Here is a 19459-nt window from a genome sequence, read left to right as displayed (position 1 = left end):
TATACATTATTTTTGCCTGATGTAATGGAGGCAGGCACGGCTGCAGGCATATTTTCACAAGTGTGAATTAAATTTCGATTTAAAGCTTTCGTGACTGCAGGGATTCATATTCTTGGTTCCCTTCTACGTGACTTTACCGAAAGAACCAAGAATAAGTGTGAATTACTCTACTGTAGTTGGAATTGGTGTTAGGAGTCGGGTGTGGGTGTCACTGAGAGAGTTGTTTTTAAACATTGATATGCCATGCGTATTTGTGTTATGCAGTGGCGTAGCTATCCAGGGTTAAGGCGGTGCAATTGCACCAGGACCCATGGGTTGGAGGGGCATCGGTGCCAGGCTACAAAGAGGGGGAAATTTGACGGGGCCATGCTTCATTCCTTGTACCAAGGGCTATGTCAACCTGCTTCGCCACGAGTGTTGAGTAATATTTTATTTGCTGGCCAGAGTAGTTAACTCAGGCGTTTTCTGTCTGTATCTTACAGTAGGTCTCCTATAAAAAAAATACTTGTCTAAATTGACGTTGACTTGGTTGTAAAGGCAAACAAAGATGAATATAATTATCTTGGTGGTTTTATCATCTCCATTTATATTATGAGCTCAATATGATAACAAGAATGGTGGTTATAAAATGTATCTTATCAATCTAAGGGATGAATGGTGGTATTCTTATTGGCTCTGACGATAAGTATTCCCTTTGTGATCAACAGCGCGGCTGTTCCACTCTCGGGATGCTACTGTCTGCTCATTCCGAGCATTCCATTGTGATGGCGTAGCAAAACCATGGGTGGAAAAAACCCGATTTTTCCAGCGGCAGGCATCGGGTTTTTCTTTAATACAATTAAACCCGATTTCGGGGAATTAAAACCTGGTTTAATGAATACGAAACTCTGATAGGCTTAGGCTGCTTCCTCGTCGGTGCTGCTATCGTACTCGGGGCCATCGGGCACAGGGTAGTCGTAGAATGCGGCGGGCAGGTTGGTCTTGATGAACACGAGCTTCTCCATTATCGTGGGCGCCAGTGAGTTCCTTAGCTTGGAATGGATTAAGCCCATCGTTGAGAAGTTGGCGAAGTGCGGTTCTGCAATTAGAACCAATTAAATCGGATTTCTCCCAATCTCAGATGATCGGGTTTAATATAAAAAGACAATTAAACCCGATTGTAAAAAACCCGACTGTGCCACCCTTGAGCAAAACGAGTGAGGGCTACAGTTTAGGTTCATGTATAGCCCTATGTCAATCTGCTGCTAGATAATGCCCTCCCCATCATACCCCGCAGGTCATGAGAGTTACTTCACCTCTTGGGTCAGAAAATATGGGGGTCATCGATGTAGGAACGTATTAGATGTCCTGCCTACAACGTAGCCACATAGCCAACGGCACTTGTGTGGTCACCCATCTAAGCACTATCCAGGATCATCCCAGCTTAGTTTTCGAGATCGGATGAATGATCTTAGACGAGAATAAGAAGTTCAAGTTATGTTAACCAGGTGAGAAAGAGACTACGATTGTGCCATTTGTAAGAATCACCTGGGCAATAATATACCAGTAAGAGGCGATGATTGCTATGTATAATCCCAATTGAGTAAAATGCAGGTCACTGACGCCAGCACACAATGGTTTACTCTTACAAATAACGTCAGGGGATCTTTAACGGCACCTATGGTTATTATAACTGAAGTGCGTTTAAATTATTTGTTCTACTATACATTTCCACATGATAATCCACTTCGGTGAGCTATCATTTGTGGCCAGGTCGCCTATGAAAAAAGGCTATACAGCTAAGTGGGCTTTACCTGGTAGTAGTAATAATCAGGGCAGTCACTCGATTCGAACCATGAACCTCTAGAACGAGGGGCGAACGTGCTACCGCTAGGCCATGTCACCGCCCAAGAATACTCATGTAATTATTGGTCTTTACGTGGACATTCCTTTCAAACACTAAACCCTTATCGGTAAAGTGGGAACATAACATGCATTATGCATTAGTAAGACATTTAAGTGCAGCACTGCATTTATAATCAGCATGAAAGGTTGTACATTACTGTACAGTGTGTATAGCTAACTTCCCTGTGTGGTTCTAATACACCTGGTATAAACGAGTGAGCATGCCCGTTGTGTTCCCACCTGACTATTGAGGTGTCAACACGCTCAAATCGTATGCGTTTACAACGCTAATTGTATTACATCTATATGTGGGCTCAGCGAATGCTGCCTTATCTCGATTCTTGCCGAGTTTTAGCTAATGAGTGCTCTCTCACTCCAAATATGTGAACAAAAACACCGTGGTTTATTTATTACAAGAAGCCAAATCCACACGTTAAAAAGTTAGACGTTGACAAGATTGTTGTCAATCAGAGTAACAGTCTAATTTCCGACAGCCTAAAATCGGTTATAGCTAAAGGGTTGAATTTTTCAGTCACCCCTAAACACATCCCAGTGGATGATATCATTGCCCAGGTAGATGTAGCCCTTAAGGATTGGGACACATTACTGCAGACGTGGCAAGATCGGATATCGCTGCAATCCTCAAAAACACTAAGACACCTATCAGCAACATCAGTAAGGATGAGCGCTTTGAGCTTTCTCAATTAAAAAGAGAGATGACATTGTCATCTTCTCAGCCGACAAGGGCAATGTCACAGTCATCATGGACAAAACCACATACAATAACAAAATTCAGGACCTACTTAATGATCGTAGCTATACAAAAATAAAAGAGATCTCACCAACAGCCTCATTACGAAAACCAACATATCATCACCGAATCGACATCTTTAATCAAACCATCCAAGCGGTTTTCCTTTAAACCCTCTGCTGCTAGACTACCGAGATTGTATGGCTTACCAAAACCCCTTAAAGAAGGTACACCCCTTCGTCATATCGTCTCCACCATTGACTCACCCACTGACAAACTGGCTCGATTTCTGTCTGAGACCTTACAACCATTCACTGGTAAGACCGCCTCAGCTGTACTTAACTCACTTGGTATCTCAATATCTCCAGGTGATTTGCTCGTTAGTTTAGATGTAGTTTATTTGTTTACCAAAGTTCCTGTGCCTGACACCATTGCAATCATTGAAGATTTGGTCCAACAAGGACTGCATGCTGATGTACTGGCCCTGGTGAGACACTGCCTCACCAATACTTACTTCACCTGGAATGGAACATTCTACAAACAAGTTGAAGGTACCCCAATGGGTTCTCCCTTATCTCCAGTTGTAGTCAATGTTTTCATGGAAAATTTTGATACAGATGCCATCCAGGCATCCACTCTACGTCCGTCCTAGTGGAAGACGTACGTAGATGACACGTTTGTCATCTGGCCACATGGCCGACCAGCTCTGAACCCATTCCTCAACCACATCAATTCCATACACCCAGCCATCAAATTCACCATGGAGGTGGAAAAGGATGGAAAGCTATGATTCTTCAATGTTTCAATCGAAAATAGACCAGATGGCTTAATGGGACACTGTCTACAGGAAATCCACCCATACAGATGCCTTCCTAATACCTGACTCCCACCACCATGCATCCCAGAAGAATTCCCTCATCAAAACTCTACACCATAGAGCTCGATGTATTTCCGACCATCATCACCTAGCCAGTGAACTGGAACACGTACACCAAGCTCTCAAGATGAATGGATATTCAGACTACACAATCCGTAAAGCTATCACCCCACCGTTGGGAAAGAACCATTTGAGGACCCAATCCAAACTATCACCTTGCCATACATTGCAGGGGTCACCAAAAATATTTCCAAAATCATGAGCAAACACAACATCCAGGTCCGATTTAACACAGTACATAAAATTCATGATCTGATCCCATCTGTGAAGGATGTGATCCCTGACATGAAATACCCCGGCGTCTACTAACTAAGCTGTGTCTGCGGCAGTAGTTACATTGGGGAAACTAAGCGACATGTTTCGGACCGTGTTCGTGAATACAAGGCAGATCTGAAACACGGTAGGACCAATACCTCGGCCGTGGCTGATCATTGTTTTAATGCGGTGGGCTCACACGAAATTGATTTCTCTAAGACGAAGGTACTTTTCAAACCCACTGGCTATCAACAAAGATTCGTTTATGAAGCCATCCATATATACAGACACAGAAAACAATTTCAACCGAGAAAATGAGTATAAACTTAGCAATCATCTGAAGGACATTATCAACCAGTTTAAGTCATAACTGGCTGTGATGTTCCCATCCTGCCACCTTCCGATGTTAGTTGTTATTTTCGGCTCTCCGATTTTACATGAGCAGGTTAAATTTTTCACACCAACACAGCCACCTTCGCATGCCGTACCTCGACGTGGCGGTGGCTCTGCGATCTTACATTAGCATGCTAATCTCTTACATTAACATGCTAATCTCTTACATTAACATGCTAATCTCTCACATTAACATAGCCACCTCAGCGCGCTCGCCGTGGAGGCCGCTTACCGATCTTAAATTAACATGCTAATTGTTACCTGGCAGCCCTTTAATTGGTGGAAACCCACCGCCAATCGCGGTTGCTGCCCATCACTTACATTAACATTAGCGTCCCCACCCATGCTGCTGACATTTGGGCTATGCTCATTTTAAACCTTTAATAAACAGTTTGCCTTTAGAAGCTTTTCCTGATGACGACGGCTTGTGTTGCGATCGAAACGTCGTAGTTTTTTGTTATTTTCTTTGAACCTATCTACGTGACTTTACCGAAAGACCCAAATAATATTATTACACTATATCCGCAACATTTATAGGCTCATTTCCACTCCCAAAGGCTGCCAATGCCAAGACTGCTACCACCCACAGTTATATTACAGCGCATTGTCATTGTACATGCTCTGCTGAATAATTTACTTTCATGTCAGGATGATGTCATTTGTTTTATATATATCAAATGTAGATTTAATGCTTATACATGAAGGACGAACAGACAAATTATATATATACATCCAATTACTTTCAAAGAAGTGGTTTCCCAACTCAAACAAGTTTGGGACAGTGTTTATGTTTTCTTCCACAGCTAATGGTGTAAAATTCCACCCTTCTGTGGCAGGTGTATTAAGAACAAAACCTATAGACAGGTCAAATGTTTTCAATGCTGTCGTCATCCTATACCACGGCGAATTTTGTACTAAATCCAAGTTATCCAACAAAATTAAATGGCCACCATGATCTCATAAATTGCATTTCTGTAGCTTGTTAAGTCTGATAAATGTTTGATATCTTTGGAGTTGATCAAGTCTATAAGCTTTACACCTTTATTGTGATCTTTAAGTACCGTACTAATTAGTGCTCAAATTTAGAGAGCCAAACATAATATTATTTATTTTTTCAACTCAACGTTTCATGGGATGATGTGATATGTGCCAGGTGTGGAGTTGTTGCATACAATGCCATAAACTCAGGCACTGCATTTATAAACGATTAAATGTGAAAGGTTAAGTAATCCTTTGGCAGAGATGAACAGCTTATATGCATGCCTTGTGACATATTGTATCATGGTACGTGTCAAGGTACAGTATTGACAATTTATCTCACAACCAACCTTCATATGTTCTTCACGTGTTATTGAGTCTTAACGAATTGCAGATATTTGTAAACTGGACTTTATATTTATATCAATATGGCAGCCACCCAATTTCAGTCAGTTGTCTGTTTTGCATAGATCATCGAAATTACAAGGACTATTTCTCAGAAGTAACTTCAGCTTGACTTGCATTTCTCCAGGAAGTTTCTGACAAATGTTTTACTGTTGTTAAAAGCTTATGAACCTATTATGAGCCATCATATGTTGAATTCCAGTTTGCAAGACTGTCTAATAACACAATATTTTTTGTCCACAGAGGGTGTTGAATTATTACACATTTTGAAACGGCGTCAAGCGTGATGAAGTCCAGACCAAATAACTCAATCATTCAGATTATGATTCTGTTTAGCCCAGTGGTATTGGGTGGCACATTGGCCCATTTAGAATTCCTTAAAAACTGGCAAAGAAGACGTGGATTTTATCGTATTTGTAATTTGGAGACAAATTATGACTGAACGATACAATAATGGTTGACTGGGGCAGTGTTCTAAATAAAATTATTTCAGCAAACTCAGAACTCCTCTAGACGAGAAACTATGATGAACAGAGCAACTACTTTATATCAAGCAGCAGTCGAATATACTTCAATAGTTTTTTTTTTATTGCATGACTTATTCTCACTCAACCAAATTGAAACCCGAGACGGAAAAGGCCCTCCTCTCTCGGCCATCCCCATGGCGTTGACGTGCCCACCACTCGCGATGTTCGAGATGAGCGTTGCAGATTTAATCTTGATTTTTGCATATTGATTTTTGCAGATTGATTTTTGCATATTGATTTTTGCAGATTGATTTTTGCAGATTGATTTTTGCATATTGATTTTTGCAGATTGATTTTTGCAAATTGATTTTTGCAAATTGATTTTTGCAGATTTATTTTTGCAGATTTATTTTTGCAATTTCAGCTGCACCATCCCAGCACTTGCCACGGGGGGGCGCTCGACGACCACAAGGAGGCACACCGAGCGCTGGAAGTCGTCTTATTGCGACACATTTATTTTATTATTATTACTACTGCCACTACGCACTGTAAGGAAGACGCGTCGACGTAGAGTTTGGGATCGGTGGGCATTGGGTGGCGTCGTGGCGATGGAGGCCCTGTGGACGATCCTGTGCGTGCTGGGCATCGCTGCCCAAACCCTGGCACAAGTGAATTTCCCCTGGGACGACGGCCCAGGGTCCGACGTGGATCGAGGAGGATTCGGTGAGGAGTTTGCCCCCCTTTGTGTACAACTCTCTGCTGATGTGGCAAGACATTACAACGGCCACACGCGTTCGCAGACGCGTTTTTCATCTTCTGCGGGCATTGTTTTTGCCTTGACGCAATGCAGGGCCCTTCCCTTAACATTTTATTATTCGAATAATTAAGCCCGTCGTGGATAGGGGTGGTGGGAGATGGGGTCAGTGTTGTGTTGTTGATGTGCCCTTTAATACGTGGTCGTGTTGAACGTTGCAATGATGATGCAGTATTACGGGACTGTAATGGTACAGCTTTGTGGATGCCCTTAATAACGCGTCCGAGAAGATGCCCTCGGAGGGGGGAGATGGAGCGATGAAATAAGCTCGTTCTCGGTGGATTCTGACAAATCTCAGGATCGTGAGAATTGGTGGAGGCCTTCATCCCTTTGTGGACGATGGTGATGATGAGGCACTCCTGTATAATCTACATCGACGTGGGTAGCGATGTATCACGGGTTCTGATTCCGCCTTAAAGCCACAGAGTTGAAATGTAAAATGATAACAAGGACAGCAGCAGTCGTTCATCGGTGTCCCATCGGTGTCCCTTAACTCCCCCAACTTTTACCGCAATATTCACCTGTCCCCACTAACCAGTGTGGTGAAGTATAGTCAAAACAACCCGCTCAACTCGACCGATACGACGTGAACAGCGCAGGCATTAGGCCAGAAATGGGATTGACAAAAGGGCTGAAATGTGTTATTGTTTTGCACAACTGTATATAGTGGCCTCCTCGAGTCGAATTAATATAAATACCATCAACAACTAGTTGTGTTGAAACCAAGAGCAGCACTTTGGGATTGGCCCGATGGAAATAAAATGGCATTGAATCTAAGCCATGAACGAACAATGCCCCACTCATATCCCTCTTTTGGGATTTAATGTTTTAGCTAATGGCCCCCTCTATTCTACACGACTACGCGTGCTAATGTGGACTCGAATTCTGTTAAAGATATAGGAATGATACGTTATGTATTCTGATACCACGAGTTTGATTGTAATTGGTGGTTAGTGTTTCATACCTGTCAAACCATTATCAGTTGCGTATATTATTACAGTCCAATTCAGACCTTATTGGTCACCCCGTGCCCTTAGACATTGCAACGTTCATCCTATAAAGTCATATCACAAGGGAGAAACACAAACAAATAGACAAAAATCGATTTTTGTATTGAAACGGCTGTATGCCGTATGGACCTGAAAACTAAATTTTCCTGTACAAAAACACGGGTAAACCACATGGGTGAACAAGTATGGGATTTAAGTTCATTAGCCCCATTTGTAATTGGATCACGAAACCTACGGATAACCCTGTCCCTAAACAAATCCTTAAACCCTAAAACTGAGTCCTGGCTCCATGAACTCAGGAAGCATTTCCATATCACGGTCATAAATCCATTCATACGGCAAACAAATGTAAGCACATTTTCGATTTGCATATAATACAGCAGTATACAATACGGGTTTGCATCTGTAAAAATACAGGTTTATCCAGATTCATTAGAGTGAGATGTAAAAAAACACACGACATGGAACTAGGCCATTCTAAAGTAATTAGGTTATAAGAACTACTCAGGTGAATAACGGTATTCTATTCTGGTGTTTATCTATGCTCAGGAGCTAAATGCGAGATCTGTTTGCGTCGCGAGGTCATCAGGAGACTGGTGTATTCTACTGTAGAGTAAAAACGCCTAATTGGTGCTCATGATAGATGTTATTTTCAGGTTATATGGCTTTATTTTAATTCTATGACCATAGAACTAACCGTATGTAGCAGATACTAATGTGCTAGTTTTGTTTTTTATAAATCATGCCCTTGGTGACTTTCTCTCGTGCAGGGTGTGATGTGCACAATGGAAGTTGTGAGATGTGCGTAAGGGATCTGAAGGTAAGCCATTCATTTTCTCCCCATTTCCAAATGTGCTGCACGCATCATGTTAAGTGGCAAAGACATTAAAATGTTGTCATTCAGAACTTTTACACCTTGCAGTGCACCAGCCTGTGTGAGGACAACCCTGGACATTGTCACAGAATACAACAGATTTCACATTAATAAGCCTTTTATTCAACACTCATTGCACAACGTTTGTCTTCCCTGGAAAAAAGCGTTCATCGCATCTCATTCAATACTGGCTTTTTAACAACTCTTGTGTAGAATGTTGCCATAGAAATGAAAACCCCAATTTTAACGGCCATTGGTGACTTTACCGAGATCGTCAAAATCATCTCACGTGAGAACTCGGTTTAATCACAGGTAAATGAAATCCAGATTCAAACCCAGCATCTCACCAGAGCCGGCGAACCGGTTTAACCCATGAGTCACCCGGCAACCTCCTAAGTAATATTAATGTTTAAGTGAAATGTCATTTGAGTGCCACCCAGGATGCATGTGATTAACAAACATCAAAATGCTGGGCATAAGAAGAGGTTTTCCCCCAACAAAACAAGTGTTAAGATGTTAAAACACCAAACTGAAACCTTTTGCAAGGAATCATGTCTGCATTAACCACAGATACTTGTCGTGAAAATACAAACACAAAACATGCTCTGACAGTATATGCATTGTCTTTGAAACTGATTGGTCCACACCAGAGACAGCTTTCTTTAGAGCCTAGTCTCAAACAGTGTTAACCAGAGGACGCCAATAGGCAAACAGCACAAAGACAATAGACAATCAAGACAATGAGCTCGGGGTGAGCAGCTACATCATGGGACCTCCTTTGCCAGTGTCAAAATATAAGAATAGGTTTTCCCCTTTTTTCTGGCAACACCAAAATGGGAAAACCTATTCTTATATGTTGCTGTTCACCTATTTTGACACTGGCACAGGAGGTCCCATAATGAAAATGGTGGGTGCTTGTAATCTTTAGATACAACATTTTCTCTTCATAATAAATAATTATTTTCATTCCTTTGTCAATCCACTTCTGAATGAAGGTCTCCCAAAGGCTTCTGAGTCATGGGAGGTTGTTAAACTCTTATTTTACCATGCTGGGCAGGCAGTACAGGTTGGTGAAAGAGGGACCCAGGACCAGTAAAAATATTGGTCGCCACTTATGTTAGCTGTGACTGTTAAATTCTTGATTCATAATGCAGTGCACAAACCAGTGCACCACCTCTCCCCCCCCCCCCCCCCCATATTCTCTTTTAATCCCTTAAATGTTAGAATAATTGAGTCTCAGGAAGTCCTTGCAAAATGTCCTACCTATTTTTGAAGCACTTGGAGTTACTTGCTTGTAAGTATCTTTACGTATTTTTTTAAGATAAAATATTCTCTACTTGGAAGCAGATCTTAAGTGTGAAATGATAACCAACTTCACCATAAGTTGGCTTTGCAGAGTGAGTGGATAACTGTAGGGACATCCTAAATATAATGAAAGGCCATTAGATTGAATATGCCTGATACATTAAGCTGTCAACTGTATTACGGCAAAATATATTGAACGGACCTGTTACAGTTTAAGTTGCTGACGTATGGCATTTTAGGAGTCTGACTCGCTGCACAGCCACTGATAATTAGGTCGTTTGAGAGTCCTGAGCTATGCTGAAATAATAAATTTGTTTAATTTTCATAATGTAGCAATATTGCTAGTTGCCGATGACAAGATTACCTGGAATGTCCCCTATCCCATTAGATAAAGAAGGTAAGCAGAGTTCAGTGTGGATAACACATTGTATGGATAACAATGCATTAAACAGATGTCAGAGGCTATGAGGTCAGGTTGTGGGAAGCAGAGGGCAATGCATAAAAAATCTATCGTATTGTGCTTCTCCGCCTCTTCATCTGTGTACCCCACCTGCACCAAGCGATGTAGGCCTGAAGGCCCAAGTGAACGCCTGACCAGGAATTGTACTCGCAAGGCTCCAATTATGAGCCAAGCATGCTGACCACCATGCCATGTTGGCAGGATAGTGAATGATGGTATATTGCTACAAAAGTGAGAGGGGTCCACCCGTTAGCATTATTATTATATATCTCAAGGCTGTTGTTGGCTGTGCAGCCTGGCAAAACTAATGTATTTATGATTGAATGTTTTCTGTTTGGGCCCTCTAATAGTCTCTGACCATGGGTCTGTATACGCCAAGGGTCGGCAACCAAAATAACAGACATTTTTTCAAATTAGGTCAAATTCAATATTTGAAGACGCACGATACACGTGAATAACGCCACGAAGCAGTTCTTCAGAGCCACATGCAGCTCCAGAGCCGCAGGTTGCGGACCCCTGGTGTAGTAGGCTGTCATGTGTCCTTCAAACTTTCATTGAAAAATGACATGCATGCCTCCATTATCTTGGAAGGTTGGATATGTTTTCGAATTATTAATATTGAAGGATACTCTCTGGACTCCTTTTGGGTTGTATTAATGTTGGTATGTTTAATAACAAAATACATTTTTAAATTGTTCTATAGAAATAATATATATATACAGAACTGCAATTGGCTGTGATGTACACGCACAAATGGAAAACCTTACCACTTTCATAAACATAAAATGTTTGTATATTCATATATTTTATTTCAATAGTACTATTGGCATCTTATGAGATGGAGTGTCCATTCTGATCACGCATAGAGCAGTGAGTCACCCTCTGTCTAAGTGAGACACAATGCAAATTAACAGTTGTCACAGCTGAAATGTATCCACTTTAAGTGGATGTTTTTTCATGTGATGCTTTTTTGTTGGATTTAAAACACTAATATGAACCGTTGTAATTTTATTTAAATATGTAATGTTTATTTTTTGCATGGAATTCTGGGTCATGGATGGATGTTCAATTTTGTCCCCTAAATCTGGCCCAACCCACGATGAAAATCTGTCCAAAAATGGTGACATCAGCTGGTCAAATCCCTGCTGTTTGTTTGCTGTAGTGTCCTCTAATATCCAGTTTCAGGGTTTATTAATGCAGAACCAACCAGGTTTGTGAGTTAAAGCAAGATGTACAAATCAGGTGTGTTGATTAAATCATGCTACTCCTTCCAGGTGAGCAATAAGTATTTTTTCTGATTTTATATTGCAGTGAAAAGCTGGTGTTTCAATTGGGGGGGGGGGGGGGTTGATGTCAATTCAACTGCTGGATAAGTGTTTCATTTATGCCACAGGTGCTCCACATCCAGTTCTATTGGGACATTAATAATCATTAATTTTTTCACTAAATATTTTACAGGTGGCTGGTAGACTGGAAAAAGCATTTGACTAGCAGCCACAGCCATAGTGAAATACTGGACGTGGTGTGCCAGGTGCACAAATATATTCCGGGTTATTGAACCTGACAAACCCAACGAAAACTATAAAAACGAAACAATTTTTTATGTTACTAGGTAAGGCCCACAGAGCTATATAGCTCTTTTTCAGAAGCAACCTGGCCACAAATTATAGCTCAACAAAGTAGCTTATCGTGTTGAAATTTAAAGCGGCCAAATAGCCTAAACATGTTTTGAAATGTGGAGGAAAAAACGGAGGACCCGGAGAAAAATACACACGACCACGGGGAGAACATGCAAATCCAAATATACAGGTGTCAGGGTCGGGATAAAACCCACGACCTCCTGTATACCAGGCAAGCTAGTTAACATCTTGCCACAGTAGCCCTGAGTTTACCTGTGCGTGTTGTTTTCTGCACAACAATGGTTTCTCACTGTGTGGATGGTGCGGTGTGTCTCTTTCAGTGCCTATGGTGCAACAACACCTCACTGTGCCTTGATTATCCGAGAGGCCGCATTCTGCCACACGGGCTGAACTGCTCACTGTCCGATGTTCACTGGGGCATCTGCTGGAGTGAGTGCCGCACCTCCCCGCCCCCCGGGGGCATGCTTCGAACTGAATGCAGAACATTCCTGCATGCACACTCACGCAGCCACGCTACTCACAATCGTTGTAACTTGGTGTATTTTTACTTTTGATAAAAGGAAAGAAACATGGTCCACTTGCGGAAAACTAAAACATGTCATACAATGAAATGTTACTGTTACGGTGTCATACAATGAAATGTTACTGTTACGGTCACCTGAACACGCTCCATTTGTCCCCCTCGTGTAAGATGGATTCTTGATTGACACAACTGTTTCCATTTCTCAGCTCGTAAATTTGAATAATTTTGACATTTCCAAACACCATAATATTAGGTTTATGAAAATGTTTGGTTAACTAGATCACAGTCATAGATAATTCTTAAATGCTACACAGGTACCTGGTTACTTTTGGTCAGAACGAGCATTTATGAGGCTCTTTACAACTAAAAGGGATGTCCATAATCAACGATTTTTGGGTTTAGATCGCGTTTATTTATAAATGTGTCGTAACCCTCCACCACCCGACACGGCCAATCAGTAAAAAATGTGTCACGTTGACAAAGACAAATAGTTCACTGCTTTAGCCCACCGGTGTGTTGAAGCAACAACATTCACAATTTGAGTACGACGTTTCGCTGGTAATTACAACCAGCATCATCGGGCAATTCGCCAGAATGGTGAGGCTCTCCTGTGTCTCCCGTTCTTATATAGAGCAGCAGCAGGATGACGTCATCATTAACTCATCCTGCTGCTGCTCTATATAAGAACGGGAGACACAGGAGAGCCTCACCATTCTGGCGAATTGCCCGATGATGCTGGTTGTAATTACCAGCGAAACGTCGTACTCAAATTGTGAATGTTGTTGCTTCAACACACCGGTGGGCTAAAGCAGTGAACTATTTGTCTTTGTCAACGTGACACATTTTTTACTGATTGGCCGTGTCGGGTGGTGGAGGGTTACGACACATTTATAAATAAACGCGATCTAAACCCAAAAATCGTTGATTATGAATAACATTGGTCGCGAAAGCCTACGTGTTAAACTAAAAGGGATGTGCCTGGCATACTGACCATAGACAAATATTATCCTCCTGCTTGCTCACCCATGAAAGTCACCGAGTCTCATGATTCTTATTCAGGAGTATCCTGCCAAGTTTTTGCAGTATAAGGAAAATGTATTTCTATGTCTATTCAAATTCAGTATTTTACAAGCAATTGTTCAAATGTGGCAAATTTAGACAATTGCGCCAGCACACAATTACCTACTCTTGTGAATGACATCACAGGACCTGTTAACACCCACTGTGAAGCAGACCTTGCATATTTTTATGGTCAATCACCTGCAGTATTAATCAGGGTGGCCGATTTGAACCATAAAATCTGCAACAAGCTGGGAATGGGCTACTACTAGGCCATGTCATAGACTTGTTTTGAAAATAAGACTTCACTAGTATTTACCCAGAATATAGTATATAAACCTTGAAGAATAAATGTATTTAGATACCATATAAATCCCTGTTATATTTTAATACAACTTATTTATAGACCATATTTCAGCAATTTTTTTTCAGGTTTCATACCTTTGCCAATTAGTACAATGAAGCGTTGTTCATTAAAGAAATTGAAAGAATACAAGGAGAGGTCAACATGAGATTTATATTAACACGTGTGTGCATCTTAATGAAGCCAAACAGGAGCTCTGAGAGAATGATGGAGATGATTTTGGCTATGCATCTGTTGGGTAAATGAGGCTGAAAGTGTGTGTGTTTGCGTGCCCATATGCTTGCAGTCAATTTAGAGGTTCTGCTCATCGCTGCAGCGGTCGTGGCTGGCGTGCTGATAATCACCATCGTCGTCTGCTGCTGCTGGTGCTGCTGTCGCTGCTGCAAGCAGCCTCAAAGGTAAGAATCTAAATAGAGCTAGAGCCAGTTATGCTTTATGGATGGCCAATGTACTTTTTTATGACGACAAAATCCATTTCTCTATACATATTTAATTTAGTTGAATGCATGTTTGTTTGTCTAATTTCTGAAATGACAAATGAATGCCATCTAGTCAAATGCTTTTGAATATCTGCCCATATATCTTTTGTAATTCCGTAGACGCTTTACAACGATATTTTGGCAAAATGTTAAAAATGTGGTGTGCTCTGGCACTGTTCGTATTTCTTATTGAGTGATTAAACCTTTTTAAATCAAAACAATGTAGACGAGTGTTCATATTGAACTAAATCTTAATAAAGTATTGCAATGTAATTTAAATGTATAAACAGGGAAATGGCTCCTTGAATAAGCTTTATTAGCAGTGACATATTAGCTTGCACAATTGCACATATGACTCCTTCCTAATGATTTTATAAAACCAATTTTCAAAGCTCTTAAGTTTTAATGCATTGCAACAATATTTTCAATATATATGTTCTTAATTCAAGGGCGGATGATATGATTTAATTGATTGGCCAGTTTCATTCGTAGAATATTGTGATAATCTCAGAATTCACAGAAAATTCAGGACCCGCACACTGAACTGTATTGGACATTGCAGGCAAGGTTGAATGACGTGAGTTTGTGATTAGTTCTAGGGATGAAGAACAGTGGTCTCGGGAGCAGGAGGTGAAAAAGCGGCAGGCCCAGAAGAGGTTTGTGTCTTTCTGCCGAACTCAACACATTATATGCGGTGTTGGGCAGTACACCAATGCATATCCGACTGTCGCGTAGCCGCCAATTAACCGGCCACACCCATAAGTGCCACATTCTATAGATGATCACTTATCTGACATTTGAACATATTTAACCATACCGGAGTCCACAGTGAGTCGGACATGCGACATATACTGTATTTCGTAAAACAGTGTGTATATGTATATACTGAAAAGTGTCATCAGTTTTCTGACTTTAGCTACTAACAAAAATAAATATGTTATTGTCTGTATCCCTCTATATCATGCTACCAGTTTGAATTGCTATAATATGAATGGATAGAAATTAATTTTCAGTCGGAGCTTTCCACAGTGTTATGGATGTAATGTCCAATTCGTGACGTTAATTTGGTTAAGAAAAATAATGTATGCAACATTTTATGTAACTTTTTATATGAGACTATATGTACAATAAAAATTCAGGTTATATAATCAACAAACCATTTTCAGATTTTAACTCTGTACATGTACAACCCTTTGGTCTATCTGCCGTTTGACTCCCCATGCCGTGGGGAGAATTTTACGATACTACACATTGGTCAGTGAGGGTCGGTGAAGGCTCTAAGCATATAAGTGTGTATACTTCAATATATTGTACAACAATGGATTTGTTACTTTGCACTTTTCTGACCATGTAGTGTAGTCCCGATGTCACCTATGACAAACTGGCAGTAGATGGTGGTCACCCATCCAAGCACAACCCTGCTTAGCTTCTGAGATCTAACAAGATCAGACAGATTCTTGGTGCTTGTATACTTATGTATGTACGTATGTTGAACTTTTTTCGCACCGTACATGGGCAACCATGCTAATGGGAGGTGTGGGGGAAGGACAACAATCTAAACACAAAAAGCATTTTTATAATAACCAGGTTTTAGTGTCGTCATAAAAGGGACTTCACATTCGTAATACGGTCGAATGCCCTAGTACCTTATCCACTGTTCACGTTCGCCTTCAAGTCTAACTGCGTACGTATGTTTCCACTCAACAGGAAGGCCGAGCGAAGGGCTAAGCAGGATCAAATCCGCAAGAAATATGGTAAGTTGTTTTCAACGAGTCTGCACATTACATCATAGAGTAGGTACACTGCAGCTCTGCGTGTGCTGTTTACTGGAGGAAAACGCCTGATGATTAACACAGCTCGTTGCTTAGCAAAGCTCCACCGAGAGTCGTAAATGACACCAAAGTGCACTTTATTCAAAACATATCATAGCCACATTGGATTATTGGTTATAGAATTAATTATTAATTCCTGCAGTAGTATTAAACTATACAAATATATATTTTAAATGTAGTTCATGTTAACCAATGTGTGCGTAATGGACGAATATTACACACAGGCTGATTTACTGATTACTTTTTATTATTTTCAGTTTTTTATGCAGTTTGACAAACCCCATACATTCGGTCTCTTTCAAAGGTATCTGTTATTGGATGCACTTGAGTAAAACCAGTGAACGCTGTACCACCAGTGGGTTTGTGCGTGTTGTGATTCAGGTTTGCTGAAGGACGAGGAGGCTCACTCGCTGTTGATCTAAGAGCCGGGGGGCACCTACCCTTAAGGAGCGGTGTTCTCTGCAAGGTCAACCCTTCACCTAAACAGCACACGGGGATTTCTGTTTGCACGTTGGAATACGCTGCTATCGGTGGGAGAGAGCGAGGGAGAGCAGAGTAGGAGGAGGAGGGTGAATTAATGACCATCCTGGGAGATCAACACATCAGCACCACTAGCTCATCTGTACATTTACTTCATCTGCCCCCCTGCCCCTGCACATCCCTCGCCACATCCTCAACCTATTTGTGATCTGACACGCGGTGAAATTGGTTTAAAGAGAGCCAGTGGCGAGGCATTAGTCTCATTTGTAGAGCCCCTTTTGTGTTTTATTAATCGCGACCTCCAGGTGCTTGGAATCGAAGCAACTGAAGAATTAACGTAAATTAACGCGCTCGTGTCATGCAATCAATAATCTCGACCTGACATGATTGTAAAACAACAGCCGCTGTGGGCCTGTGTTTCTCAACTCAGTCCTAATTCCCCCCCCCTACTCGGGTCTGACTTTTCTTGATTGACCAGTTTTTATATTTATATTCAAATTAAGCCAGTGCACAGTGCATCCATGATACGTAAAGATTCTGATTCTGAATGGTTGGTGATCCTGGAAAGCTGGAGTTGAGAAACATTGGTGTAGATGGCAGTAAGGTCACGTCTCACCACTGATGAGTGATAAGCAGTGAGTGCAACCCAGTTTCCGCCCTTCCTGCCTATCCATCCTGTCTGTCCAACCACGTCCACTGTCACTGTTCGTCGTACTCGCCCACAACATCCACCTGCCTGATTTGTCTACCGTGTGTAGCCCCAATGTCTACCCTCGCTACCTCTCCACCTTGCCCATTGAACTGCGTCCACTTTTAAAATCCATCCTATTCATCCACTGTGTCTATCCTGTGTGGCCCCCCATTTATCCCCCCCCCCCTGCCCATTCACCTCGGTTTTCCACCCTTTCTGTTCACATTCATTACACTTGCTACGAGGATGGTGGTCTAATTGTCACAGGGCACAGCCACATTTGATTAAAGATAGAAAATAAGAAAATTCACGAGTGGTTTTTATTTAATCTTCAAAAAATGTGGCCGTTATATCGTGCACAAATACTGTATGCATCTGAGATTATATTCCCATTGCTATTATGTGTGCTACACACTGGACATTGTTTATTGTGCCGTTATTTGTTTTTCTTCACCGATAAAACACTTTTCTTTTCTCGTGTGTTTTAAAGCTAAATGTGAAAAGTTACGTAATTTTTTTTGTGTTCATAAAAATACACTTTAGTAATCAAATGGAATGCGTTTGTGAATTGACAACAGCTGTCTATATTGAATCTTACATTCCAGGTGTTCTTCACGATTTTCTTAGGTCTCTTTGTATATCTCATGTGTATATGTGGCTACTGAAATGGTTTTGTTTAAGCTGTGCACCGGGAATTAACAAATGGTGTTGGGTTCAAATTAGCCTGAAAATAAATGTCCCTGAATCTCTTTTCCCTGTGGATTATGCCTTTGTTTCATTGTATGATGTTGTGTGGAATGGTAATGAGAATTTATCAATTTAAATTGTGATTACATTAAAATCAGCATTCATGCCTTGAAATGATAATGATGCTTAATGTTATAAACTGACTTTACAACGTAAATTAATTCACCAGGTGCAGTAGTTTATTTAACACAAATTTTTGGGACTATTGTAAATATGTTCATCTCTTATATCTTAGGAATGCTGTTGCCTTCCCTGTGTTGTAGGCTCTTTCCTGAGAACAGAGACATGGTTATGAATATTTTTACATGAAAATGCTTGAAAGTTCCGTGGAAAATCGATGCTTAAAAGATTATTCAGAATGCCTAGCACAAGGTGTTCCTGTGGACAGAACAAAGCCATGTGGCACAGTGATCAAACACGGAAATTCTAGTTTGGATGGATTACTTTTTTATAATACAGAATTGGATTAGTGTTTTTGCAAGCTGGATACAGCATTACGTTTTGTTTTGATACCAAATTTAGATTTTTGTCTTGCCATTTTTTTTCTAAGTGTGCACAGTATCATGGCATGAGCTTTTGTGTAAATTTGGAACTCGCAGAGCATTGCATCTAATATAACTACTTCTGAGATCCCTAATGTGACCTTTATACTGTATACACACACCCATATACCCAGCCTTAGACAAATGCTCATCCCATGACAGGAAAACCCTTCTCAGAACCATGAACTCGCTACACATTTGTTGACATGTGGCTGAATTCAAACACGAAGGCTCTTAGCAGTGCTGGCACAGTGCTCAGCCACCTTTTTGCTCTACAACTTTATAACCTTACATTTTTTGGTGGTTCGTATGAAGAACATTTGTTAATAGCTTGAGTTTGCCAATATGCATCTTTAAAGAAAAGCTATCTTCAGAAAAATTGGCAGTGGATTGATCGGCAAGGTATTGTGGTTAATTTGTGGAAAAACAGCTTTTTAGTTCATCGGATTCCTCCAGTATAAATATATATTCAGATTCAGAAATGTTGGCAATTTGACGTGATACACGGATATTTATTAAAGTATTACATCTTTCATTTCAAAAACAGTTGATTGAATGTGTGCTTTGTG

General features: G+C 40.9%; 1 protein-coding gene across 1 annotated transcript; it reads left to right on the top strand.

The window, feature by feature from the left end:
• The first annotated feature begins 6599 nt into the window (after positions 1-6599).
• Positions 6600-18350, top strand: LOC133344850 (pituitary tumor-transforming gene 1 protein-interacting protein-like). Its single transcript, XM_061555101.1, has 7 exons — positions 6600-6793; positions 8665-8714; positions 12494-12602; positions 14406-14517; positions 15192-15254; positions 16306-16352; positions 16812-18350. Exons 1-7 carry the CDS (start codon positions 6679-6681, stop codon positions 16850-16852), a joined length of 537 nt encoding a protein of 178 aa, XP_061411085.1. The 5' UTR covers positions 6600-6678; the 3' UTR covers positions 16853-18350.
• The last annotated feature ends 1109 nt before the right edge of the window (positions 18351-19459 follow it).

The sequence above is a fragment of the Lethenteron reissneri genome, chromosome 20, assembly GCF_015708825.2.
Source record: "Lethenteron reissneri isolate LAM-NWPU_2019-01 chromosome 20, ASM1570882v1, whole genome shotgun sequence".
NCBI classification, from domain to species: Eukaryota; Metazoa; Chordata; class Hyperoartia; order Petromyzontiformes; family Petromyzontidae; genus Lethenteron; species Lethenteron reissneri.
The sequence above is the reverse complement of the archived record's forward strand: the minus strand, read 5'-3'. Positions and strand labels throughout refer to the sequence as shown.